General features: G+C 47.4%; 1 protein-coding gene and 1 non-coding gene across 4 annotated transcripts; both read right to left on the minus strand.

Annotated features, from left to right (window-relative positions):
• Positions 1–1,448: 1,448 nt before the first annotated feature.
• Positions 1,449–17,748, minus strand: TEKT1 (tektin 1). Of its 3 annotated transcripts, none has more exons than XM_049702612.1 (8): positions 17,204–17,748; positions 15,745–15,951; positions 12,583–12,748; positions 10,336–10,464; positions 9,658–9,801; positions 7,296–7,518; positions 2,145–2,341; positions 1,449–1,707 (listed from the first exon to the last, which is right to left on the minus strand). In XM_049702612.1, the coding sequence occupies exons 2-8, from the start codon at positions 15,932–15,934 to the stop codon at positions 1,500–1,502; spliced, it is 1,257 nt and encodes a 418-aa protein (XP_049558569.1). In that variant the 5' UTR covers positions 15,935–15,951; positions 17,204–17,748; the 3' UTR covers positions 1,449–1,499. The 3 variants fall into 3 exon arrangements, with proteins under 3 accessions (XP_049558569.1, XP_033279055.1, XP_004267067.1); XM_033423164.2 differs by having other exon boundaries at positions 17,481–17,747; XM_004267019.4 differs by having other exon boundaries at positions 17,256–17,747.
• TRNAD-GUC (transfer RNA aspartic acid (anticodon GUC)) lies at positions 8,867–8,938 on the minus strand. The gene has a single exon. It is a non-coding gene; the product is annotated as a tRNA-Asp (tRNA).
• Positions 17,749–18,573: the final 825 nt, after the last annotated feature.

The raw sequence follows: 18,573 nt of genomic DNA on the forward strand, positions 1-18,573 counted from the left end.
AACGGGAGGAATTTCTTTTTCTTTTCTTTTACTGTCACTTGAGTATTAAAAAAACCACTACGAATGATTACTAACGGGTCAGAAAACCGACGTCAGATGGTTTACACTCAGCAAAGAAAACAAAAGCCAGAGATCCTTTTCACGCGGTGGTGCGACAGGACGGCCCACTGGAAAGGCTTACCTACTGAGCCCAGGAACCTCGCCTTCCTCTTTCCCAGGCTGGCAATCCCGAGACTAAGGTCTGAATGGATCTGAATGCCTGCCCCCCCCCCCAAGTAAGGGCACCTGTGACTTGTTTTCGCTCCCTCGTGCTGCAGCATGAGGCCCGATCAAGCCTTGCCTGAATTTCTCGTCTGGCCTTTTATCGACTTCTAGTGATTAAAGAGTCCAGGGCCCCGAGTCAGTAACCATGACCCCAGAAAACAGCAACCTGGCTCACCCGCTCCCCAACCCCTAACTTCCTAAGAGCTGGAGGGCCCTTGGGTCCTATCCCTCCTCTTTCATTTTGTTACTGACACAGGTTAATCAACAGAAATCAAGAAGAAGCCAGATAAGAGATTCAGGCGAGGCTTTACTGGGATTAGCGCTGCAGCACGAGGGAATGAAAGCAAGTAACAGGTGCCTTTGCTCGCTCTCCCTGAGGGGGCTCAAGCTGCTGCCTTAAATGGGTAACTACGGGGGTGGGTCAGTGGGTTGGGACAGACGGCTGGCTTAGGTGGTCTGCCCAGCCCCCTTGGTGGTGCCCTGGGCAGGGATCACGCTCAGTACCCTGTTTTTGTTCCCGGCACCTCAGAAATAGCAGTTGGTTTGTGGCCTTTTTGTGCAGAGTTATTTTTAGTCCCTTCTAGTTTCTTTGTATTCTGTTGCTCGGGGAGATGTTTGCTCAGGTGCAATCACTCTACTAGAGGGTCTCAGGTCCCAGCCTGTCTCAGTTTCACCCGAGAGAAAGAGGCCCAGAGAGACGCCCACAGGTGTTGGGAAGGCTTACGGGGTGGGGCAGGGGGAGACTCCTGACCCAGGGCTGCTCTTCTCTCATCTAAGTTCCGTATGAACTGAACATGCATCCCGTGGACCAGCCAGGGGTCTAAGTCAGCAACCACCACATTGTTTTCTAGGGAAAAGGAATCTTGAGGGCCAGGAGAAGTGTTTGCCGGTCCTCTCCTGAGTAAGATGGGCATGGCCTGAGTAGGGGATCCAGCCCAACTTCTGAATTGAAATAAATCTGAACTAAAATGTCTTGGACCCCTCCCCCAGGCCTGAAGTCCTGTGATAAGAATGGCCTGTGCTAACTCATGGAACTTAACCCTTAAACAACCACAGCACCACTAGCAGTAGCAGAATAGAGCTTTGCACCCAAATCTCAGGCCCCGAGCAGGCCTGGAACCCCAGCCAAGACTTTTTGGTGGGCTGACTGGAAGTTCTGCCCACCTGAAAGGAGAGTTCTGTGCTACGGTTTTATGACTCTGTTTAATGAGAATGGCTTACTGAGAATCCGACTTTCAGCAGACAGTGTCCGGATCGAGGTCCCCGGCCCACTTCCCGTGGTCATCCCCGCCCCTTGGAGGGATGGACTTCCTCACACGCATACACAGCACTTCATCGATGTAGATGGTATTCTCCTTGACTTGGATCTCCTCCTGCAGGGCGAGCTGCCTGCCATTCAGGCCTCGCAGCTCTACTTGAGCTTGGGCTAACATTTCCTTTAATCTAGGAGAAGAGGAAGAACACTAGGGAATAACTTATGGCTCTACGTCACTATTTCAGGGGGAAACATGTATTCATATATCCAGCGCAGGATCCAAACTGAGGTGTCTTCCTCCTTTCTCCTCCTTAAGACAGAGATTTCAAATTGGCGGCCCCGGGCCATGTTCACAAGGCAGATAAACCCATGAACTGCCAACATTTAAAACTGCAGATTTTACCCAAACTTCTGGAGTTGGACTTCAGGAAAATGTAAACATTGGGGTGCATTCCCTGCATGGCAGCAACTGGCGGGAGTTAGGAGAGACCGCCCTCTAGAAAAGAACCCCTCAAACGCGAAAGATGCAAAGGTCTTTAGGCCCGCCCGGCATCCCCCACGATGACGTTGCCTAACCCTGCTCACGGGCCAGGATTAAATGGAGCCCCGGTAGCCCTGTGCCTACCTTGCGACGTTGTGGGTGATCTCATCGACCTCCTTGATCAGCCTGTACTGTGCACCATCGTGACACAGCTCCACATTAGGCCGATGTGTCCTGGTCTCCAGGCGTGTATGGGCCACCTTGGCAGGTCCTTCTTGGTCAAGGATGGCTTTTTCGAGAACTGTGATATTTTTCTCCTGGGAGGCAATCTCTTCCATGACCTTACAAAAAGGATTAGAGGAGGTGAGGCCAGGGTGTGTTCCTCAAAACTCAACAGCAGACACTCGTAGGAGGTTAGGAAGAGGGGACCTCCGATACCTACCCGAGCAGGACCCCAGAAAGAGTCTGATCCCTCTTCACTACAGCAGTGATTGCTCATGGGCAACGTAACTCACCCAACCCTAGAACCTCACAGAGGGAACGGACACAGGTGGCCACTGCTGCCTTCCCAGATATGTGGATTCCCTCAGCAAAGGCTGAAGGCTGCCCATTTACCTTGGTATAAAGTACCTTTGTATCATGAGCGGAATGCTGCCTATTTCCTTACCAATCCACCCACTAGTACTGTAACTGAAGGTGGGGTCCGGCTGCTCGCCGCTCAAAATCCATTAAAGAGGCCAGGTTGGTGGAAAGGAAAGTTTGCTTTATTTTGAATGCCGGCAACCAGGGGGGCGGGGCGGGGAGGGCAGACGCCTGTCCAAAGGCCAACTCCCCAGCACAACCGGACAATCGGTGGGCAAGAGCTTTTATAGCCGGAGGGAGGGTGCTACATGCAGAAACAGCACAGTCACCTCTGACAGTCACCTTGGTATTGGTCATCGGTGGTCTGACCAGCATCATCTTGATTGTTTTGAGCACAATTCATCTTCAGTTCCAGGGTCGGTTTGTTCCCATTTCCTCGAGACCAATTCTCAGAATTGTGGCAGCTTATGTCATGGCTACAGTCTGGTCATCATGTCGTTAACTTCTTCCATCTGCTGGGGGTTTCAGTACCTACAAGACAGCTCACAGGCTATGGCTCAGAATATTATCTACAGCCCTTGAGGAGGAACTAAAGGTCCTTGACTTTGCTTAATGACTAAACTATTATTATTTGGTCTCCTTTGACTGTTTTCCTTTGTTTCTGTATTTTCTCACTTCTCTGATTAAACTTATTCTTTGGCTGAAGTTTTTCCACAGATAGATGGCAGGCTGAGGACACAGGGGGAGGGGAGCAAGGACCATAGGGTCCTGCTCTGTTTCAGTACCAGTTCTGCCCCCTAGAAGACTGAAGAAAGGGTGAGTAGTTTAATCCGAGTTTTGTTGGTTTCTTTGATGATGGCTTTGTGCAAAGAAAAGATTCCTTTGAAGCTACTCGGGTTTTTAGATTAATATTTCACTAGTTTAAGATTTTATTTCTTCCTTGTTTTTCTTTTTAAACTTCTCATCATGGGAATTTCCAAACATACATGAAGGTAGGTAGTATAATGAACCTCATGGACCCATCATCAATTTAAGCAATGATCAATACATGGCCAATCTCGTTTCATCTATAATGCCCTCTATGCACCCCTGCCATCAGCTTATTTATTTTAAAGGAACTCCCAGATATTATATCATTTCAGTCTAAAATACTTGAGTATGTGTTTCTAAGTTATAAGGACTCTTTTTTTTTTCTTTGAACATAACGACAATACTTTTTATCACACACAAACGAAAGAAGGATTCTTTATTATTATCTAAAATCTAGTGTTCAAATTTCCCTCAGTGTCCTTTTTTTTTTTGGTAAGAGTTGGTATGTTTAAATTAGAATTCGAATGAGGTCCACACATTACATCTGGTTTTCTTAATGTTTCTTTTTTTCTTTATAAATTTATTTATTTATTTGTTTTTATTTTTGGCTGTGTTGGGTCTTCACTGCTGTGCGCGGGCTTTCTCTAGTTGTGGCGAGCGGGGGCTACTCTTCGTTGCAGTGCGTGGACTTCTCATTGTTGTGACTTCTCTTGTTGCAGAGCACGGGCTCTAGGCGCGTGGGCTTCAGTAGTTGTGGCACGCGGGCTCAGTAGTTGTGGCTCACGGGATCAGTAGTTGTGGCGCATGGGCTTAGCTGCTCCGCGGCATGTGGGATCTTCCCGGGCCAGGGCTCGAACCCGTGTCCCCTGCATTGGCAGGCGGATTCTTAACCACTGTGCCACCAGGGAAGCCCGTCCCTACCCTTTAATTTGGAGGCCGTCGCCTCCGTTTGCTGAGCCTCTTCATGACCACGGAGGCTTCTGGCCAGGTGATACCCAGCTGGAGCCTTTTCTCATAGAGCCTAGGTTGGTATCTCCAGGTGGGGGCAGGGAGTCTCACCCGATTTGTTTCAGTCCATCATTTGAGCCTGTCCAGACCATTTTGGATGCTCATTTTATTTTACTTTTTAAAAACATTTATTTATTTGTTTGTTTATTTTTGGCTGTGGCACGTGGGATCTTCGTTGCGGCATGCGGGCTCATAGTTGCGGGATCTTAGTTGCAGCATGCGTGTGGGATCTAGTTCCCCGAGCAGGGATCGAACCCGGGCCTCCTCAACGGGAGTGCGGAGTCACACCCACTGGACCACCGCGGAAGTCCCTGGACGCTCGTTTTAGATGTTGCTGCCAAGGTCTCAGCCACACAGCTCCCAGCTCCTGCAGGATCTCCTCCGGCAGGACGGGGCTTCTCACAGGCCTCTGCAAAGCCCAGCTTCTTGCCTCTTCTCTTACGGTGGGGACCCTCCTCCCCGCTGCCTTCCTATCTCAGATTCATCTCTCAAGGCCTGGACTAAGTTCTTACTCCACCAGGAAGCCTCTTGACTAGTCTTTGGCTACGTTTATCATTATTACTATTATTGTTGTTGTTCCTATTATTAGCTGCTGCAGCAGCCAATTTTTATTATCTATTATATTGATTATATGTATAAACTATGTAAATGTGCGTATATATATGTGTGTGTGTATAAAATCGGTATGTGCCAGGCATTGTTCTAAATATTTTATTTGGGTTGTCTAATTTTACCCTAACCAACTCTGGGAGGTGAGTACTGTTGCTGTCCCTATTTTATCAATGAGGAAACCAAGGAACAGGGAGCTTTTTTTTGTTTTGGCCGCACAGCGTGGCATGTGCATGCAGGATCTTAGTTCCCCGACCAGGGATTGAAGCTGTGCCCCCTGCAGTGGAAGTACGGAGTCTTAACCACTGGACCGCCAGGGAAGTCCCAGGAACAGGCAGCTTAAGTGTATTATAAATGTTTTAAATTTTCTATACATTATGATGTTCTGACATCTTAAAAAACCTTTCTGGCTGGGAGAAACTGCCCCTCCCTGGGCTCTTCGATACTTAGAGACGGCGAAGGACCAGCCTGAGCAGGCCTTGGATCTGCAAGCTCAGAGCTCTCCCTCCTCTCTCTGCCCTTTCAGCCCAGGAGGCCATCTTGCTCTGCCTCAGTCATCCCAGGGCCGGGTGCCGGGCACCTGGGGACCATTCCATAGCCCAGAGCCCACTGAGGTTATTCACACTAGGTGATCCTAAAGTGCTACCTTTGCCCTGCCTTGGGGGTCCTGAGGAAACCCCAATAAAGGCCGTGGCCTCCACCTTCCCCTTGCTCCTGTCATCTGCCGCCTGACCACCCTAGTGTGTTCTCCACGTGGCCCTGCGTGGGGAGCCCTGCCTCCTGTCTCTAGGACCTGTGAATACGATATAAACTTTGTTTTTTCCTGAGCCCCCTGTCTCCTTATGGCTACACTTGACTGACCATCTCATAAAAGAACACAGAACATTAAGTAGCCTCCCCAAGATCACACAGCGAGTGTGGAAGCCCCATTTCGAACCCAGGCTGTCTGGCTCCAGGCTGTACACGCTTACCCACAAGGCTCTTCTACCTGTCGTTTTGCGGACTATTGCAGTATAACTTTTGATGGCATTCTGGTTTGCCCTGCTCATCACAGAGATAAATCTTTTCTTACAATTAGACTCTGGGCTCATGGAAGGCAAGGGAGGAATGCAGCAGAAGGACAAGGTTGTGGTAGTTGAGCAGGCCTGGGGCTAGAGCAGTGATGCACCTGCCACCTGGGGTCCCTTCTGCTCTCCCTGGCTGCTTCACCATCAGTGAAAAGCAAGGAGTGGGCCGGCAGTGGCCACATTGGGTAGCTGTAGCTGTCCCAGGGTTACAGGTGAGGCGGAAGGCTCAGAGAGCTTGAGGCGTCCGCTTAAGTCACTCAGCTGGTCTGTCGCAGGACTGGAATGTGGGCCCACAGATCCTCAGTCCAAATTCAGCCCTTGTTCCACTGGACTCTGCCCAGTGTCCCTGAGCTTAGCCTGCGGATGGTCCCATATGCTCAGGATCCAGTGGTCCTTGCTGGTGAGGGACAAGGGCTACAGCCGGCTTATTGGGCTCCAGTTGTTAAGCATTCAGGAATTCTGCCAGACCTGTGTTAAATGGGTAACTTGAAACTGACCATGGTGGAAGAATTTACACCACAGAAATCTGCAAATTCTATACAGCAGGGGCTTTTTTCTCCTCTGGGAGCCAGTTACCAGCAAACGGCTGGATAACCAGACAACAAGCCAGAATCCCAAAGTTGCATCTGGGTTTGGAGAAATCGGTTGCACTCAACTCACGGAACTTCAGAGTCATAAAGGACGTATAAGGGACTTCCCTGGTGGTCCAGGGGGTAAGACTCTGCACTCCCAATGCAGGGGGCCCGGGTTCAATCCCTGGTCGGGGAACTAGATCCCACATGCATGCTACAATCAAAAGTCCGCGTGCTGCAGCTAAGTCCGCATGCTGCGACTAAAAGATCCTGCACGCCGCAACGAAGGTCCCGTCGGACGCAACTAAGACCTGGCGCAGCCAAAATAAGTAAATAAAAATCAATCTTTTTTTTTTTAAAAAAAGAACGTATAAGAGCATACGGTGCATCTCTATGCTCCACAGAAGGACGAACTAAGGCCCAGAGAGGGGAGACAGCCTGTTCTTTGCAGCAATGAGTACGAGAGGCCCAGAGCGGGGCCAAGGCCCGTGCCAGTCCCCCAAAGCCCAAAGCCTGCTGCTAAGATGGAGAGAGCTGAGTGACCTCTACTCCTTAGTACACAGGATCACAAGCCCTGAAGGCCATTCTAGGTTTACAGGGTAAAACCTTCTGAAGGTGCTCTTCCAGGGTCCCCCCAGGGAGCTCACCTTGGCCAGATGAGCAGCCAGCTTGTCCCTGGCGTCCTTGGTCTCCTTCAGCCCATTCTTGAATGCGGTGTCCACCACGTCACATTGCCTGCTTAGGTCGTTGGCCGTCTGGGACAAGGTTCGGTCCACGAGGGCCTTCAGCGTCAGAGAGTTGTTCCTCTGCTTGTCAGCCTTCTCCACGTTGGTGTTGGAGAAGTCCATCCAGTCTTCCAGACTCACAGAGCTGAAACAGGACCCATGCATTCGTTCATAGCATGTTTGGGCTGGGTGTGTGGGTATGGCGGTAGGACAAGCTACTGGAAACCCACGGGAAGTTAAGCCTCCCTCCACCATCAGAAGCACCTAGAACGTTTCCCCATCTCTAGGCAGAGCGAATGGTGGTCTGTCAGTGGCAATAACTGTCACTTGGGGGAAACCTACTTACTCTGTGCCAGGCTCTGGGCTGGTACTTTACAGACATCCTCTCATTTAATCCTGACGATGGCCTAGTGAGCTAACTTTCATACCCCCATTTGACAGATGAGGAAAACTGAGGCTCAGAAAGATGGAGTACCTTCGTCAAGATCACATAGGTAGAGACAATTTAAGTATCAAAGTAAATTATAATAGTAACAGATTATAACACACTGAATAAAATAGGAGAACATGAGTCCATACTTGAATGCTATAAAGAAGTGAATAAATTGCTAGTTTGACAAGGAACTGCTTTATAGAACACTTGAGGAATCTCAAAATAATGTTGACTGGAAGGAAAGGGACACACGAGATACATAGTACATGATGCTATTTACTAAATGCAAAAGTAGGCACAAGAAACCTATTAGAAATCAGGAATGTGGTTCTCTTTGGGGAGCAGAGAGGAGGTATTCATCAAGAGGGGACAGGGTGGAGGTTTTGGTGTTGGTGGTAATGTTTTACTTCTTGGCCTGGTTGGTGGTTACATGGAGACTGTTTGCTGTGTGACTAGAGGCAGCCTCTGAGATGGTCCCCAGTGACCCCCTGTGTCTCCTGGTGTTCACACCTTTGTATAGTCCCCTCCCCTTGAGATGCGTGATGAACTCATTGACTCATCTCTCCTGAATAGACATAATGAGAGGTTATTTCTAGGATTAGGTTGAAAGAAAATTGTGGCTTCTGTCTTGGCTGCCCTCTCTCTCTTGCTTCCTTTTGGATGACTCGCTGTGGGAGAAGCCAGCTGCCACGTCCTGGCACAGCTCCATGGAGCAGCTCGGGTGGCAAGGCCTGTCATGACCACACGAGCCAGGTCAGAAGTGGATCCCCCTCACGGTTGTGCCTTCAGATGAGACTGCAGCCCCAGCAGACCCCTGGACTACAACCTCATAAGATGTGAGCCAGAGGCGCCCAGCTGAGCCGTGCCTGTGCTCCTGACCCACAGAAGCTGGGAGGTAACACACGTTTATTGTTTTTAAGCTGCTAAGTTTTGGGGTAACTTGTTATACAGCAAAAGAGAACTAAAACAATGATAAGTCGTTAAACTATTTACTATTATTTGTGCATTTTTCTTTTCTTTCTTTTTTCTTGGCTGCACCGCATGGCTTGTGGGATCTTAGTTCCCCGACCAGGGATTGAACCCGGGCCCCGGCAGTGACAGTGCCAAGTCCTAACCACTGGACCACCAGGGAACTCTTGTGCAGTTTTCTATATGTATGTGTTACTTCAAAAAGAACGTTTTAAAGATTAGAATGAGTTAGGTCTGTGATGTAATGTTACTTGAAAAATGTAAGTGAGATGTTACAGAAAAGGTACATGGTACGATCCCATTTTTGTAAAGAAACAAAATTTATTGGTGTAGGTGAGTGTATACATATGTTTGTAAGAACATAGAGATAACACTGGTTATCTCAGGGGGTGTAATGATAGAAAGGAGTACACATGGGGAAATTAGTAACTTGCCCTTTCTACATTTTTAAATTCTTTTACTTGTTAAAAATGCAAATAGGTAAATGAATAAATTTGAAAGGTTTAAAGATTTTATATCAGGGACTTCCCTGGCGGTCCAGTGGTTAAGACTCTGCGCTTCCACTGCAGGGGGTGTGGGTTCAAACTCTGGTCGGGGAACTAAGATCCCGCATGCTGTACAGTATGGCCCCCCCCACCCCCCAATTTTTTTTATATCAGACTTTCTTAAAGTGGGGGCAACCCGGAGGACCGAGGCGCCTGTGGGTCCTGTGTCAGGGTACTCACTGCTCAGTGCCCGCTTTTGCCCCAAGCCTGCCTCTTCCCAGCTCTCAGCCTGCATTCAGGATGATGTGCTAGGTCCTGCCTGCCTCTCTGAGAAGCACTACGATGACACGCAGCAGGGAGGAGGACAGCAGGGCCAGGCCAGCAGGGACCCACTCACTTTGCTTCAACCCTCACGACGTTCTCAGAACATTTGATGTCTGGCGAGTTGTTGTTGAGTGAGAAGCAGATATCATCAATGGTCAGGGCTGTAAACTTGTCCCTCAAGTCCTTTTCAAGACTGTACTTGGCAGCGCGGTTCAGCCTGAAGGGAGAAGGTAAACTGGGTTTCTCCCTCTGGAATGCTGAGGTGGCACCTATACCAGGTTCTTGGGACACCATGGAAAATGAAGCCAGTCTAGTGCAATATGGTGACACTTCCTCCCACCTTCCCATCCCCCCAACACACACACACACACACACACACACACACACACACACACACACCATTAGACACTTGGTGACAAATTAACATATCCAAGCCGGGACTTCAAGATCTTCCCTCCAGATGTGACATTTTCTGATGTCACCACTGTGGCATCCTGTTTGTGAGAGGTCAGCTCCAGTGTCCTCCAGTTTACAATCAGGGGTGAAATCTGGCCGCACCCCAACCCGCCACCAGAGGGTGACTGTCACGCATGAGAGGTTGTCTTGGTCTCATTCTGAGTGTTGCCGGGCCACCTTGGGGCATGGGAAGTGCTTGTAGGGTATTAAATCCCATTCTTTCTGGGCCATGGAGCACGGCCTTTTCTAGATAACGCCCAGTGGAGATGCGAGGGCAGGCCCTGCATGGCCATACCTGATCTGCTCGGACGTCTCCTCCAGGGTGCGGGTCAGCAGGGCCATCGCCCCCCGGATGATCTCCGCCTCCTTGATCAGCTCCTGCTCTACCTCATCGTGGACCAAGTCAATGCCAACTCGCTTCTCCCTGACCGAGAGGAAGGGGGATGGTCATCCCACGCGCGGAGGAAGGCAACTCAAAAGCTGCTGACTTTTAAAACTGTCTGGACAACTGGACCAAATCTATCCGGATGATGTGATGGGGGATGGACATTAGTTGGTGTCTATGCGACTTCAAACTATCCAAAACATAATGAGGAAAAATTAATCGGTGACTGGTTACTTGGTCTGAAGAATCCCAGCTGGACTTTGGGCCTCAATCTGGCCATCGGTTCTGAAGCCTTTTACTTTTTACCTGTTTATTGGAAACACTGTCTTCTGACTTAGAATTTTAAAGACATATGTTTCCTTCCTTGATCCTCTGACAAGGATTGAATCCACAAAGATGCTCTATAGTAACAATAGTAATAGTCATAATGATGCCAAAATTAATAGTACCCCCGCCACTGAGCACTTACTATGAGACAAGCATCGTGCTGAGCTTTTCATGCGGATGTTCCTTCTCACGTAACCTCTCAAGTACAGGCGAGGAAACTGAGTTTCAGAGAGATTACGTAACTCACCCCCTGTCACAGAACTAACTGGGCATCACTCATGTTTTTAACCACTTACTCCCAAAATTGATCAGTCACTGTCTGACCATTTATTCGTTTCCACCTGCATGACAGTGCTAGGGAGGAAGTCTCCACTCACCAGCTGTGTGACCTCAGGCACGCTGTATAACTTATCTGTGCCTTGGTTTCCTCATCTGTGAAATGGGCATAACTATTAGTACTTCCTAGGGTTGTGGCAAGGGACAAAGGAGATAAGAAAGCAGATGGCACTGTACCTTCCCCAGAGGAGCATGTACTCAATCCATGTATGTCCTCTACATCCTAGTTACCCTTAGGTGTAGACTTGAGCCAACTGGATGTTGGCCTCTTTGATCACCTGCTACTTCCCTTTGCCTCACAAACTCTCTACATCTGGCTGGGAGGTTGCTGCCTGGTTGCTGCAGAGGGGGTCCTGGCTAAGCTCACTGAGGTAACAGGGTTTTCTGGGAAGGAGGAAGAGTATGGACAGAGTCACAGTGCATTTGGGAAGCCGCAAGCAGCTCAGCACCCCTAAGTACCTCCCACTGTTGGGGATGAGATATGGCCCTGGAGGGATCACTGGGGCCCCAACCATGATGGACCTTGTTTTTGAAGCTAAGAAGTTTGAATTTTATTTTGAAGGTACTAGGGCAAAGCATTGTAATGAAAGGATTTTAAGCATGGAGTGACCTGGAAAGATCTGCATTTGGGAGGGTTTGCTCAATAGCTAGTGGGGAGGATGCACTCGATTGGAGGGGGCTGTGCTGGCAGAAGGGTGCCCCACCTAGGGCTGTGACAGGCATCAGGTCTGCAAATCAGCATCACCCCAGAGCAGAAAGGATCGTCCTACTCATAGGACTTACAGGAGGGAACTTATAGTAAAAAGGTATGTTTGCACAGTGCTCTCTGGATTACAAAGTGCTTCCATGTGGCTCTGTGTATAGGAGCAGACTTGTCCTCTAGTAACTGTACCTGCTCTGCCTGCCCAAAATAAAGACCTCCATTTCCCAGTTTCTATTGGTGTGGCCATGTGACTAAGCTCTGGTCAACGGGATACAAGTAGAAATGGTGAATGCCAAACCCTTATTATTACTACTTGTTGGCATGTAGATGTAATGGCTGGAGCTCCAGCTGCCATCGTGAATCATGAGGTAACCTTGGGAGTAAAAGCCACGCACATGGAGCAACAAGATAGTGGAGCAACACGATAGAAAAGGCCTGGAAGCCTGACACTGTGGCACACCATGCCAACCCTGAACTATCTCCAGACTCCTTAAGTGTGAGAGAGAAAGAAATTATCTAAGTTCAACGTTATTTTGCCCTTTTCTGATTACCCACTGCCAAACCTAGTCCTAACTTATATTTAAGTTAGTCAAGAGCAGAGTTTAGACATGAGCCAAGTCCAGTGCTCCTCCCACTGCCCAGCACCCTGGGCATGCGAGATAATTTCAGGCTCTAAAGGAACACTTGCTCATTTGTCTCATTCTAACCCATCACCTAGCACAGTCAGCTTTTACCTCTTCGCAATTCATTGCTTACAACAGATGATTCATTAGAGGAACCTTCCCTCCTACCTGTATTCCAGACACTTCTCAGTGATGTGCAAGGGCTCTTTAAAGCTCTCCAGGGCTTTCTCCAATCTGGTCTGATAGATGAGTAGATCTTCGGTCGCGTGCACCAGCTGCTCAAGTTTGTCATCTAACTCCTTCTTCCAGAACCTGACTTCCTCAAGCCTCTGCTCTGAAGCACACAGAGAAGTCACACCAGGATTAATCTATTTCCAATGTTGCCAACTCTTAGATTAGAAACTTGGAGATTATTGTAAACCTACCCGAGATACTTTCTTTTCTTCTTAGAGTTGTGCTACTTGGGGCATTTTTACATCTCTGAGTTTATTAGAAAGAAAGAAGGAAGGAAGGAAGGAAGGAAGGAAGGAAGGAAGGAAGGAAGGAAGGAAGGAAGGAAGGAAGGAAGGAAGGGGGGAAGGAGGGAGGGAGGGAGGGAGGGAGGGAGGGAAGGAAATAAGAATATATTTCTTCTTACATTCAACATCAAATTAACCCAAAGACCATTCTAATTCGCCACTCTAATTCTTCAAAACCCACTGTTTTTAATAACTTTTAATTTTGTCAAAGACACATATATTGTTTGAAAAGTCAAATAGTTTTACAAGTATTACAATTCTCTGACCCACCCCTACCCACTCCCACTTTCTGGAAGCAACCTCTTTTTAAACACTTTTAGTATTTCTTCTGGCATTTGCTTACATTGCTATTTATTCATTATCAGTTTTAAGATTACCTATTGATTTCCTATGATGAAAGATAAGAGTTTGCTCTTATACGACTTACACAACACACTTCCGATCTTTCAATCTTCCCAATATAGCTGCGTCACCATGTTGTTAAATAATAATTTAATGTTTGTTTATATTATTGTAGGTATGTAAATATTATTTACACCCAAACCGTGATATCATGATACTATGATAAATTTACTTTCTTATACAACTTTTTAAAAATTTTTTATTGCAGTATAGTTGATTTACAATGTTGTGTTAGTTTCAGGTGTACAGCAACGTGAATCAGTTATACATATACATATATCCACTCCTTTTTTAGATTCTTTTCCCATATAGGCCATTACAGAGTACTGAGTAGAGTTCCCTGTGCTACACAGCAGGTTCTTATTAGTTATCTATTTTATATAAAGTAGTGTGTATATGTCAGTTCCAATCTCCCAGTTTATCCCTCCCCCCCCTTCCCCCCTGGTAACCATAAGTTTGTTTTCTACATCTGTGACTCTATTTCTGTTTTGTAACTAAGTTCATTTGTTAGATTCCACATATAAGTGATATCATATGATAATCTGTCTTTCTGTGTCTGACTTACTTCACTCAATATGACAATCTCTAGGCAACCATGTTGCTGCAAATGGCATTATTTCATTCTTTTTTATGGCTGAGTAATATTCCATTGTATATATATATACCACATCTCCTTTATCCATTCATCTGTCAATGGACATTTAGGTTGCTTCCATGTCCTGGCTATTGTAAATAGTGCTGCAATGAACATTGGGATGCATATATCCTTTCAGATTATGGTTTTGTCCAGATATATCCCCAAGAGTGGGATTGCTGGATCATACGGTAGTTCTATTTTTAGTTTTTTGAGGAACTTCCATATTGTTCTCCATAGTGGCTGTACCAATTTACATTCCTGCCAACAGTGTAGGAGGGTTTGGAACGCCTATAGGCATTGAGCCTCCCAGATGGATCCTCTAATTTTGTCTTTTCTCTCCTGTTTTCTATGTAGCTCTTTGTCTTTTTTTTCTACTTTCTGGAGATACTTCAACTCTATCTTTCAACCCTTCTTTTGACTTAAAAAAATATTCTGCTCTCACATTTTTAATTTCCAAGAACACTTTCTTGTTCTCTGAATGTTCTCTTTTTTAAGAGTCTTCTTGTTCCATAGATGCAATGTCTTTTCTAAATTCCCTGAGGATCTTATAGTGTTATTTTTTCTTTTGCTCTGTGTACTTTCTTTAGTTTTGTTTGTTTCAGCGTTTGCCATTTTAGAACCTTCCCTCACATGTTTGGTGATCCTCATCTGGTCATATTTGAGAATAAAATGCTAAAATACTAACTGGGAGCTCTGTCTGCAGGGACACGGCTTGTCAACCAGAATGCTTTATTGTCTAGTGTGATCAGGCCTACCTATAGGCTGGTATCAGGAGTAAGCATCAACCCATCAGGAGAAGCCTAACATGTAACCCTGCAGGCCTGAATGAAGTTTTGGTTTATTGGAGGTTGAAAACTAGCAGCCCTTAGACCAGGTTTTGTTTATAGATGTGTTTGTTCATCCTGCAGTGTTATAAATATATCAAATCAATTGCTAGCATTTAAAAAGTGGGTAAAATTCCAGCTTTTCTAAAAAAAAAAAAAAAAAAAAATCAGGGAACTCGGCAACACTGGGCCCATATTCTTTCTTGGGAAAAAATGGGTTGAAATTGATGGAGCACATGTTCTCCAGGAACCCTCAGTCCCCACCACTCCCTATTGTCTCAGGGGTCTTATTCAAACCCTTATGTTACCTGCCCGACTCTGATAGACTGTTGAGTTTGTGACCTCTGGTTTATCACTTTTTGGCATTTGGGACTTTTGTTTGTTTCACCTTATTTTTATTCTTGTTTTGCTTATTTAAGGGCCCCACCTTTTACATTGTGTTCGTAGGAATGGGATTGTCAAGAGAGCATTACTCTTTCTTTAAGATTCAGCTCAAGTGTTCCTCTCTAGGAGGTCTTCCCCAATTCTCCAGGCAGACTCCGCCCTCACTTCTGTATCCCTTCCCCCAGCTCCTATCTAGTTATATTTTGATTATTCATTTTTCTATCTTTCTCCTCCTCAATCCAGGAGCCCCTCAAAAACTGAGGCTCTGATCATCCTCTGTGATATTCCCAGGGCTTAGTCCATAGATGCTCTTAGACGCTCAACAGATATGTATCGAATCAGTAAAAGAATGGCTGATGAATGGCTGAAAATCAGACTGGGTAACCATGTCTCTACCTTAGGGCAGTGAACTTAAAGACAGAGCCCAGAGAATACACATGTTTCTCCCTAATATTTCAAGATAATACGTTGCCATTCCTGAACATGAAATGCAAATGACAGTATCGCCATACCTCAACAGTATCATCCAAACATGTTCCCAAATATACCAAATATGTTATCTTACCTAGTTTCTTGTTCACATCGCTTTGAGATTTTCTTGTGGTCTTTTCAATTTCATTCACAAGCCTCTGGCTTTCTGCCACCAGGCGTTCGGACCGGGACCTTTGGGCCTCTGCTCTGTGGTACTGGTTCTTGTTAGCAATGTGCCACTCTGAGGGCAAGAACTTGGGTGGATGTTGTAGTAGTTTGGCCATTTGAGGTTTCTAAAGTCCTGATCAAAAGCAGAATTTTTTTTTTTAGATTCATTGAAAGCAAGTTGTCCTTTTTTTAATGTCAGTTTTTATTAAAGTGTGACATTCATACCAAAAGGTACATAAATCATAATCTGTACACAAAATGAAAACCTCTGTACAGCCAGCACCCAGATCAAGAAATAAGCATTACCAGCACCCTTACGTCTCTTTCTGATCACTATTCTTCACCCCCTCCCCCCAACAGGAACCACTATTCCAACTTTTAACACTGTAAATTAGTTTTGGTATTTTTGAACTTAATATAAATGGAATCACTATGTACTCTTCCATATCTGACTTCTTTTTGCTCAGCCTTATGCTTGTAAGACTTATCAGTACTGTTCATATACTTGTAGTTTGTTCATTCTCATTCCTGTGTAATATACCATTGCATGATTATACCAAAATTTGTCTCTCTTTTCTGCTGTTTATGGATATTTGGGTTTCCAGTTTGGTGCTATTATGAGAATGTTATGAATATTCTCATTTAGAGACAATGTGTTTTTTGGTGAACATATGCTCGCATTTTTATAATGCATTAGAATTGCTGGGTCATAAGGCAGTGTTCAGTTTCAGTAGGTATTGCCAAACAGATGAACCCAGACATGTTTTCTTAAAAAAAAAAAAAAAGAACAACTGTGACATCTGTAAACTGACAGCTGGGTATTGAGCCTGTTCAGCAGATGAAAGAAACAAAACCTTCCCAGGACAAAGAAAAGGAGAGAACAAGAAGAGGAACACATGAGGAGGCAGCAGGCAGAGACCAGCAGCAGCAGAAAGACCAACATTTCCCCACCTCATCTGCACACAGCTCTGACTGTGAGAACTGCCGTCCTCAGACAGGGCTAAAAACTGCCCCCACCAACATCTCACCCAAAATATATACCTGACCGCCTGCTCTTAAAGGCTTCTGGATCTCTGAAGTCCTTCAAACATACAAGGAGCGACCCGGAGTCAGAGCTTGACCAGGCTGAGCCCCAGGCCACCCGGCTCCCTCTGACAACACGGGGTCTCCTAGTCCAGTCCCTCCTATGGCTTCGGCCAAGTGTGAGTGTGGGGCTCAAAACTTAACCCAAGATTTCTGGATAAGTCTGAGTAGCTCTCAGAGAAATCTAAATTAGGGCTGAGGTCGAAATTAAACCTAAATTCGGGCTGATACCAATGGGCACAAGGTATTGGGTAGGTCTGTGCGCTGCAGTTAAGGGTTGGTGGTGTGGGGCCGGGGTTTACCCTCAGCGCCACAAAAAACCACTACACAACTTCGGGATGGGAGCCTCCTTACCCCAACCGGAGCTCCGGGTTCTTGCAGAACTGGGCTGTAAACAGCGCAGTCTCCATGGCAACCGGAGACGCGTCACCAGGGCAAAAGGGGCGGGGTCTGCCGCGAAGCTGCTTTTTCCTCAGAAGGCTCTAGGCAGGCGCGAGTTCTGTGATTTCCCCCAGCGCCGGGGACAAGGGGATGTGGCCTGGGAGCGCTCAGGCCAGATGCTCGGCTATCTCAACCTACCACGAAGACGCGGGACACCAAGCTGGGAGTCAGGAGACCTGCAACTGGCCTTGGTCCTGCTGCGGGCTGGGCCACCTCGGGCCGCACTGCTCTCACTGGGTCCCGGACTCCCCAGGTGTACAGCGATGTTGGGCTGGACGATGGCTTCAGGTCCTCGCAGCCGCAGGCCGTCCCGGGACCACTAAGCCACAAGCCCGGCGCTGCATGGAGTTAGCCACGAGAGATTCCTGGGGTTGCCCGGGCCGCGAGGAATTAATAGGAGGAGATAGGAGGCGGGGTCGGGTCTCGCATCCTGGGCCCGCCCCTCAGCTTCCGGCCGGGGGCGGTGGCCGAACTCAGGCTAGGAGTCAGGAGTAATTTCTCCATCTAGAAAATGAGTGGATTGGAGCTCTCAAACTAAGAGTACAGTGCTCGGAATATGTTCTTTATGGTTGTAGTGCTGGTAAAAAAAAAAAAAAGCACTTCCGCACAGCCTGGAACACAGAAAATGGGTATTCAAATCTCCCGCCCTATGCCAAACTTGCAGCTCCACCTTTCACACCCCACAATCGAAGGCAACCTCCAAGAACAACCAATCAGAGGAGGCTTTGCCTCGTGGAGCCCGACCCCCTAACATCTCTTGATTCTTTTGTTAGCGTCCTGAAGGCCCACGAGGCGTCATGAATATTAAACAGGCCGCCTGTCCAGTGGCGTCTGGAGGAGCTCGTGTTGCATATTTATATTCCCCATCCCTCAGAGAAGGGGCTATTTAAGGAGCGAAGTGGCCTCGCCCGCCACCCGCACACCAGCGGGAGAGTCGCCAGCCTTGGCTACCAATGGGTATTCAGGGCCTGGAGCCCGGGTTTCCCACTAAGGGAAGGCGAGCCGGCGGGAATGGGCCAGAGTCCCAGCCCCAGCAATGCATTCCAAGGACACCTGAAGAAGGTGGTCTGGCTCCTGAGCGTGCGGGGCAGCTGGGCCTCGGGGGAGGTGCTCGCTGGTGGGCGTCCTCTCCTACTTAGGCGAGAAGAAGGGGCGGCATCCTGATGGAGCAACCCTGAATGACCCCTGTGGTTACCTTTGGAGGCCCCGACCCTGGCGTCCCCGCACCTCA

This window comes from Orcinus orca, chromosome 19, assembly GCF_937001465.1.
Source record: "Orcinus orca chromosome 19, mOrcOrc1.1, whole genome shotgun sequence".
Classification (NCBI taxonomy): domain Eukaryota; kingdom Metazoa; phylum Chordata; class Mammalia; order Artiodactyla; family Delphinidae; genus Orcinus; species Orcinus orca.

Excerpts from the sequence above, each read along its gene's own strand:
- TEKT1 (XM_049702612.1), bottom strand. The coding sequence starts at position 15,934 with ATGGCCAAACTACTACAACATCCACCCAAGTTCTTGCCCTCAGAGTGG. Across the intron at positions 12,749-15,744 it reads CGATGTGAACAAGAAACTAG|AGCAGAGGCTTGAGGAAGTC; the intron begins GTAAGATAACAT and ends TGTGTGCTTCAG. Across the intron at positions 10,465-12,582 it reads GAGAAGTGTCTGGAATACAG|GGAGAAGCGAGTTGGCATTG; the intron begins GTAGGAGGGAAG and ends CCTCTCGGTCAG.